The sequence below is a fragment of the Pinus tabuliformis genome, chromosome 6 (assembly GCF_031772625.1).
Source record: "Pinus tabuliformis cultivar Carrire ecotype Pingquan chromosome 6, CPIR1, whole genome shotgun sequence".
Taxonomy (NCBI): Eukaryota; Viridiplantae; Streptophyta; class Pinopsida; order Pinales; family Pinaceae; genus Pinus; species Pinus tabuliformis.
The window spans coordinates 632,348,177-632,357,435 of NC_142292.1; the positions used below are offsets into that span (position 1 = coordinate 632,348,177).

Consider the following 9,259-nt stretch of genomic DNA (forward strand, 5'->3'; position numbering starts at 1 on the left):
GTTTTCTTCTTCGATTATTTATGAAACATTAAAAAGGAAGGAAAGCCCTAATAAGATATTATAAGGACCCTATCCATGGAATCAATTGACTCATCTCTCATTTTAAATGGATACCTATTAGAAATTTCAAAGTGATTCAACCAGGATAAAAGTGCAACTCATACAATGCTTTGCACATTTTCTGTGCCACTTCCAAAAATTATTTCCCCATATGCACCTAATCCATCTCGAATAAATCCTGAAGCAGCCCCATAAAATGCATTATTGAATGGATTTGGTGCTGTGTTCGATGGTGGTCTCTGCATGCCAGGCTGTCCTCCGAGGTCTTCATACATGACTTTGGGTACCTGTAACAATCAACCAGGTAGAATAAAGTTAAAAAAACCACGTTACAACCCATAGTTGAAAACTGTCCTCAAATAGAGATGAGATAGCCAGAACTCCACTTCTATGGAGAAAATACAGAGTAGAATTGGATCTGACTCCTTTTGATAACTGCCTAGCTGGAAAATATTCCATGGTTTACTTTATTGGTAAATTTCAGTTTATAAATGTTAAAATGAGGAAACATGTATGCATACATGTAGAGGCTAAGAGGAAGTTATGCACATTACATCAAATGCATTATTGAATGGATTTGGTGTTGTGTTCGATGGTGGTCTCTGCATGCCAGGCTGTCCTCCGAGGTCTTCATACATGACTTTGGGTACCTGTAACAATCAACCAGGTAGAATAAAGTTAAAAAAACCACGTTACAACCCATAGTTGAAAACTGTCCTCAAATAGAGATGAGATAGCCAGAACTCCACTTCTATGGAGAAAATACAGAGTAGAATTGGATCTGACTCCTTTTCATAACTGGCTAGCTGGAAAATATTCCATGGTTTACTTTATTGGTAAATTTCAGTTTATAAATGTTAAAATGAGGAAACATGTATGCATACATGTAGAGGTTAAGAGGAAGTTATGCACATTACATAATGTACTCTTTCTTCTCCTTGTGATGGATTTTTGTCGTGTCTGTTTATTTTTTTTTATTATTAGTGATAAAAATTGTCATTGCCCATTGCTAAATCATAGAACAGTCTTCTGCTCTTTCTTCTCTCTGTTGTTCCATTGTTCCAATGATGTGCATTTTTTTTTTATCATTATAAGGAATTTATATCTTACTATTTTGCTTCATGTATATCTTATATCTCACCTACTCTTTCTTATAATTGTAAGGAAGTTATTTCTTACCATAATTTATACCAATCTCTTGTTTCGCTTCTTCTATCATATTTTGTTGTACTTGATTGTTATTAGGAGAGGCACAAGTCGTGATAGGGAGGAAGCTATGCACATGTAATTTTCCAAGGGACTTTCTGGTGCTTAAAAATTAAATTGCCACATATCTCCGCTGGTTTGTCATGAGCGTATTAGCTGTTAATTTGTCAATGTTTAGTTTCATGGCACTTTTAATGAGAATTATCGAGTAGACAATTTTGCATCAAGTACCCTTCTCTTCTTTCAAGAAACAAATATGTAGCTTCACCCAACCAGCTTTATACATACATGCACACACAGCTAGAACAGGTATAATGATGCTGTTTCCCTAGCTAGGATCAACTCCACTGCATTACTGGCATGTACATAATTAACGTTTAACTCATCATTGCTACCAAATTATACCTAAATTTATTGCTAGGTCAACTGATCGCATGCAAATGCCAATATTATCCCTTGTTGGGTAAGCCATGTGCAACACCATTGGCGTATCACTGCTACCTATGGAGTTCATGATTGCGTTCAAAATAGGTATATGATGCCAGCCTCCCTAAAGTGAATATGGTAAAGTGTCAACATACAGAGTTTACCTCTGAAATTTGGAAGGCAGGGACTGTAACACCTGCTGTGTCAGCCCTATTGTTAAGCACTCACCCCTAAATTCGTCTGTGGTGAACACGTCTCCCACATGAACATCTGCTGGTTTCCAAGGAGAACACAGTCTGTAGTAGGGGCAAGTTCTCATGATCTATCTATTTATTGGGCTGAGGCTCCTCCCTATTTCTCTTCAACATATGTCATTCTACTCTGAATTTTGCATGTGTGGTGCGTAAGAAACTGACATACTAACAATACCAGTAGACAAAACATGGTGTGAGCACACAATTTTAGAGCAAATTTTGATTGTGCACACCTAAGGATAGGTAGGAGGTGAGGTAATTCAAATCCCTTCCTTTCAGGTCATGAAATTACATGGGTTAGTAAGGCTAAAATTATATTGAAACTGCCCACATTCTTTCCCCTTTCACATCATACTCCATTTCCCTCTTTTTAACTTTGTACAAAAAGAAAATGGGAATTGAATTACTCCTCTTTTCCAGATCGCTGCATTTAGGTGGGTTGGTCAGGCTGCAAATAAATAGAAACTGCCCATGATAGTCCGCAATCGGGCCACTGTTATGTGACTGATGGAATCTGATTGTTGCTATGGTCTGGCCGCTGTTTTCAGGGTCATGTTTCTCACAAGAGGGAGGAGCCAGATAGCTCTTATTACAAACATGAGCTTGGCCCCAGAAAGTCCTTCTATATGCCTGGGCTGAAGGAATTTGTGAACTTTCACACTCAATAGCTATACATGGTGTTTGAATAGTGTGTTCACTATATGCAATGCCTGCTATTCAACATCCCTAAAATGTGGAGAAATGCACAAGCACAGTGAGTACACCCGAATATAGCATATTAAAGAAAAAAAATTGTGCATTGTTCACAGGATACTTATTATTACAAAGCCATATGGAGTCCAGTCAGCCTTTTAGAAGGGTCTGCAAAGGATAAATTAAGTGAGTGAAATACATGGCAAATGCCTCGATTGAACCACATCTCTTAATGTGTAGGATCAGTATTATGATTGGCTGAGAAATGTTCCTATTTCATTGATGTTTTGCCGGTAATGTAAGACTACAAGCATTTTTGAGCCGCTTGAGGTGCTTCTAAATTCCAACAATATGTAGCTTGTCCCTGAATCAAATAACAAGCATTTTGTTAACGTGGATTACCTTGGGTGGTTAATATCAGAGGTTATTCTCCTCCCCGTGTAGGTTGTGCCCTTATTATTGTTTCACCATCAACAGTTAGCCTTCTTAGATTAGATTCCGCATTCATGTCACATCTTCTTTGACTAGAATTCTGTATTGTGGTGAAATTGATGAATTGCAGGTACTCCTATCACGGGAAAAAGAAACCTATTGTTCTATTATGGAGACAACCTTGACACCGAATGCCATTCCTCTATTGCTGAATGGTTGCACCGAGATTCAACCACTACTTCAGATAATCGATGTAGGTTCCGTTACCTCATTGAAAACAACATCCTCGCACTTCCACATAACTCTATCTGATGGAAAACATCAACATAAGACTTTGCTACCATCCGCATATGGCCCACAAGTTGTCTCTAGAGACATCCAAATTGGCTCAATAATTCTGCTCAAAAAAGCAGCTTGCACAGTGCTGCAAAACTCCTTGTAAGGCCCACCATTTGAAATCACCCTCTTTTACTTTTTCCCGCCTAGCCGTTTTTTGCATCAAAAGAAGGAAAATGGAATCTTTATTAATTCATTTCTTACTTGTTTACATAAGGTCCATCCGAGTCGTTGAGCTTGAAGTTGCGCAGCACTCAGCAGCGTTGATGAAGGACACATCGACGCTGCAACATGCACAGGCGGGTTCAGCCAAAATTACCTCTTCGTCAGCTGAAGATACCTTGCCCTCTGTAGTTACTCCACCAACTACGGCAACAACTCCAACAATTCCATTCACGGCACTCAACCCTTACCGAAAATATTGGTCTATCCAAGGTAGAGCATCTGCAAAGACATCATTGAAGGCATACAACAATGTGCGAGGCTCAGGAAAAGTTTTCGGATTTGACCTTATCAACCGTGATAAGGAAGAGATCCACCTTTCTGCATTTGCTGAACTGGCCGAATCTCTTTACAATCTAATTCAGGTTGGGCAACTATACATTGTATCAAATGGCACAGTAAGAGAAGCAAATCCAAACTACAACCACCTTAAGAACAAATGGGAGATTTACTTGTCTGCTACTTCCACTATCAATCCATGTCCTACAGATGATCCAATGTTTCCCTACCAGAGCTTTCACTTCAAGAATATTGCTGAAGTAAAAAGTGCAACTCCAAATACAAATGTGGATGTCATCGGTGTTGTTACCTCCACGTCACCTACATCAACAATTCGACGAAAAGATGGAAGTGAAACATTAAGGAAAACACTCATACTAAAGGAAAAGTCGAGTTTTAGCATTGATGTAACATTATGGGGAGACGACTGTGACTATATAGGACAACATCTTTCTGAATTCTACTCTTTCGACAACCCACCAATTCTTGCAATCAAAGGAGGCCGCGTGTCTGAATTTAATGGCACCACAATAGGGACGATACCAACGAGCACTCTCACAATAAATCCACAGGTTCAAGAAACTCAGCAATTACATGCATGGTTCCGTGAAACCGGTTATAACTCTTCTTCTCCATCTTTGAGTAGAAACTATGGTGTTGCTTCGAGACGTGCCCTGCCACGAAAGACGCTTCATGAAATTGCTGGCATGCAACCCTCTGATAAAGCAATCTGGGTTTCAGTTCGAGCAACAATTACTGCTCTTCATATGGATGACTTCTACTTTCTAGCATGTCCACTAGATTTCAATGGAAAACAATGCATGAAGAAGGTTGTGGAGCATCCTAACAATCTTTGGCATTGTACAAAATGTAACGGTGACTTCCTAAAATGTGACAATCGTTACAAACTTAAAATTGAGCTACATGACCACACCGGTAATCTACAGAACGTCACAATTTTCAATGATGCAGGGAACGAGCTCATGGGCATCACGGCAAAAGACCTGTTCCTACTTTCTATCGAACCAACTGATCTACAGGAAATTTGTGGCCGGAATTCAGGGCACCGCTTCCAGCTAACACTTTCCATTAAAACAGATTACTTCAACAGTGTTCAACGCTTGCAACCAATACTGATCAATTCAGAAGAAATTCAATATGCCTCTGCAAGCAAGGAAGCACTCACCGACATTCAAGCACTGTCCGCTTCAAAACGAACTATTGTTCGCCGCCTTTGAACTTCTTCTTAGGGCTTCATCTACCACGCCTGTTTGTACATAAACAAACATTTCCACACATCTAACTGTCTCATCTTTGTAAATTACGCTATTGTAGCGGCTACAACCACCCTCCAAAATTTTGCCTATGCTTTGTTTTGGAGCCTCCCTACTAAATTCCTAGAAGCTTCCAAGAGAATTGGATCAAACGATACTGTCGAGACAAGCATTAGGGATGCAGTTGAAAAGGTGTCAATGAACTTGTCAGTCTATGCAGACACACAGTTGTTCATAGAGAAGGACATGAAGATAACATGGTAGGAAATTAAGGATATCTTCGCAGGCAGCTTCAAGGAAGATCTAGAAGATCGGCAGGTCTATGTCAACATCCACAAGTCAGACTTATATAATGTTGCATGCAGGTACCCCTCCTTCCCATGTGCGGACATCATTCACTAGATTGTCTCACACACCAATCTCGAGACGATGACATTGAATATTGCCAGTGGAACACAACTTGCTACCTTTAGGATAGAAAACTACCATCAGATGTATCACTTACCACAACCGGTGAACCGCATGGATGAAGTTTTCTATACCCCCAACAACAATGTGAACACTAGAGACATCATGAAGTATTGGGTGAAAGAGTCTTCGAATTTCAGGTCGACACCCAATCAGGTTTACAAGACTAAGTCACTCAGAAAGGCCTACCAGCTCTTTATCATCTTTGCATGCTGCTTGTACGGTCAATAGAGCACAAAGACTATTGGGGCTAGTGGTTGTCAATGGTGTATGTATGGATGGAACTTTCACTTAATAATATAACTGACCCATCACATTTTCATGCATATGTCATTATTGTAGTTGGACTATTCTGGTTGCTTTAGCAATGTATATTTTTTAACTTACGCATTTGTGCATGAGCTATTTTGTATGAAATTGTATGAATCATGTTAAAGAAGTGTTGTTGGATTAACCAGCCACTTTGTTTGTGGACTATTCCACTTCCAGCTTGTCATGTCATTCCACTTGTGTGTTTCTTTCAAGTTGTGTACTATTAGAGGCTTCTAAGGGACACACTTCCTTTTTCCCACTATGTGTTAGAACCCCCCATCCATCCCACTTGACTCACTATACAAAATCTGGACATATATAGAATATGACTTATTTATATGTGCGGCCTCTGTATATTCACATATATATGGAAGTGTGCAAATTTGGAAGATGGTCTCCATATATGCACAACCTCTATATATGCACATAATAAAGGAAACATGCGCATAGAGAAGATGGTTTCCATATATGCACAACTTCTATATATGCACATAGATATGGAAACCATCTCTCGTATATGCATGCTTCCATATCTATGTGCATATACAAAATATGGCTTCCATATATGTGCATATTATGTATATGTACATATATATATATATATATGGAAGAGGGAATATACAGAAGATAGCTTATGTATATGCACAACTTATGTATATACACATATATATGGAAACGTTCATTTATGGAATACACCTTCTGTTTAATTGCAACTTTTGTATATGCACAACTTTATATTTTGACATAGATGTTGAACCATGCATATATGGAAGCTGACTTCCATATCTATGTGCATATACAGAAGTTTCACATATACGAAAGCAATATTTCATATATGCATAATTCCATATCTATGTTATAGAAGATACACATATACCGAAGGCATATACTGAAGTTGTGCATATACGGAAGCTATCTTCCGTATATGCATGCTTCCATATATATGTACAAAATTTGTACATATACATAAGGTGACTTCTTTATATGTGTGGCTTATATATATGCAAATATGTATGGAAGTGTGCATACATGGAAGATGGCCTCCATGTATGCACGACCTCTATATATGCACAACATAGATGACCTCCATACCTATGTGCATATATAAAAGTTATGCATATACGAAAGCCATATTCTGTATATAATTGCTTCCATATCTATGTGCATATATAGAGGTTGTGCATATATGAAGGCCATATTCCATATATGCACACTTCCATACATATGTGCATATACAAAAGCCACACATATAAAAAAGGCATCTTATGTATATGTGCAAATTTTGTATACACACACACACACATATGGAAGCATGCATATACGAAAGATAGCTTCCGTAGATATAGTATATGGCTTATGCATATATTTATCTTCTATAACATAGATGTGGAAGTGTGCATATATGGAAGATTGCTTCCGTATATGTAAAACTTCTATATATGCACATATATATGGAAGTCATCTTCCGTACATGCATGCTTCCATATCTATGTGGATGTTTAGAAGTTGTGCATATACGGAAGCCATATTTTATAAATGCACGCTTCCATATTTATATATATGTGCTTATATACATAAGGCAGCTTCTATATATGCACAATTTCATTATATGGCTTTTTTATATGTGAATATTCTATAACATAGGTCTGCAAGTGTGCATATACAGAAGATGGCAACCAAAGGTGATGACACATGACACTCATTTTTTGCACTTTTAGTGTAACAAACTTGGTTAAAAATTCATGTAAAAATATATAAGACCATGGTCATGGGACACGTATTCCAAGGTGAATAGTCAGAAAAATATCCTAGTGGGTGTTCAATTTGTTTATTATAGCTAAGGAAATTGTCAAAGGAAATGGCAAAGGCTTTGGAAAGGAAAAATGACATTTTTGCACTTTTATTTATGAAAATAATGGAAATTAGGAGAAAATGAAGGTGAAAGGTCACAGGTTGCATGTGAGGAGGAAAATGAAGGAAAATAATGGAAATTGAAGAAAATAGAGGCCTCATTGATAAATAGGATTCTAAGGATCTGTTGGCAAGCTTTTTCTCAAGCTTTTGACAAGTTTTGGTGGAGCTCTATTCTATTCTCTCTCTCTCTCTCTCTCTCTCATACCCTTGGACGCTATTGTAGCGGCTACAACCACCCTCCAAAATTTTGCCTATGCTTCATTTTAGAGCCTCCCTACTAAATTCCTAGCAGCTTCCAAGAGAACTGGATCAAAGGATACTGTCAAGAGAAGCATTGGGGATGCAGTTGAAAAAGTGTCAATGAACTTGTTAGTCTATTTAGACACACAGTTGTTCATACAGAAGGAAATGAAGATAACATGGTAGGAAATTAAGGACATCTTCGCAGGTAGCTTCAAGGAAGATCTAGAAGATCGGTAGGTCTATGTCAACATCCACAAGTCAGACTTATATAATGTTGCATGGAGGTACCCCTCCTTCCCATGTACGGACATCATTCACTAGATTGTCTGACACACCAATCTTGAGACAATGACATTGAATATTGCCAGTGGAACACAACTTGCTACCTAATCTTGAGACAATGACATTGAATATTGCCAGTGGAACACAACTGGCTACCTTTAGGATAGAAAACTACCATCAGATGTATCATTTACCACAACCGGTGAATCACATGGATAAAGTCTTCTATACCCCCAACAACAATGTGAACACTAGAGACATCATGAAGTAGTGGGTGAAATAGTCTTCGAATTTCAGGTCGACACCGAGTCATGTTTACAAGACTAAGCCACTCAGAAAGGCCTACCAACTCTTTATCATCTTTGCATGCTGCTTGTACGGTCAATAGAGCACAGAGGCTATTGGGGCTAATGGTTGTCAATGGTGTATGTATGGATGGAACTTTCACTCAATAATATAACTTACCCATCACATTTTCATGCATATGTCATTATTGTAGTTGGACTATTCTGGTTGCTTTAGGAATGTATATTCTTTAACTTACGGATTTGTGTATGAACTATTTTATATGGAATTGTATGAATCATGTTAAAGGAGTGTTGTTGGATTAACCCGACACTTTTTTTTTGTGGATTATTCCACTTCCATATTGTCATGTCATTCCACTCATTTGTTTCTTTCAGGTTGTGTACTATTACAAACTTATAAGGGACACACTTCCTTTTTCCCTCTATGTGTTAGAACCCCCCATGCATCTCACTTGACTCACTACAAGGTCACACACTTTCTTCCAACCAAAGCTATCATACTTACCTCTACACACTACCGTGGTCAAGGCACTACATTACCATCCATTGC

The 9,259-nt window shown here is 38.3% G+C and overlaps 1 protein-coding gene across 1 annotated transcript; it reads left to right on the plus strand.

Moving 5' to 3' along the window:
- Positions 1–3,673: 3,673 nt before the first annotated feature.
- Positions 3,674–5,146, plus strand: LOC149260234 (replication protein A 70 kDa DNA-binding subunit A-like). The gene is made up of 2 exons (XM_089457437.1): positions 3,674–4,700; positions 4,881–5,146. The coding sequence occupies exons 1-2, from the start codon at positions 3,674–3,676 to the stop codon at positions 5,144–5,146; spliced, it is 1,293 nt and encodes a 430-aa protein (XP_089313563.1).
- Positions 5,147–9,259: the final 4,113 nt, after the last annotated feature.

Bases quoted from the DNA above. Each gene is read 5' to 3' on its own strand.
- LOC149260234 (XM_089457437.1), top strand. From the start codon at position 3,674: ATGAAGGACACATCGACGCTGCAACATGCACAGGCGGGTTCAGCCAAA. The intron at 4,701-4,880 runs GTCCACTAGATT...TCAATGATGCAG, and splicing joins TGACTTCTACTTTCTAGCAT to GGAACGAGCTCATGGGCATC.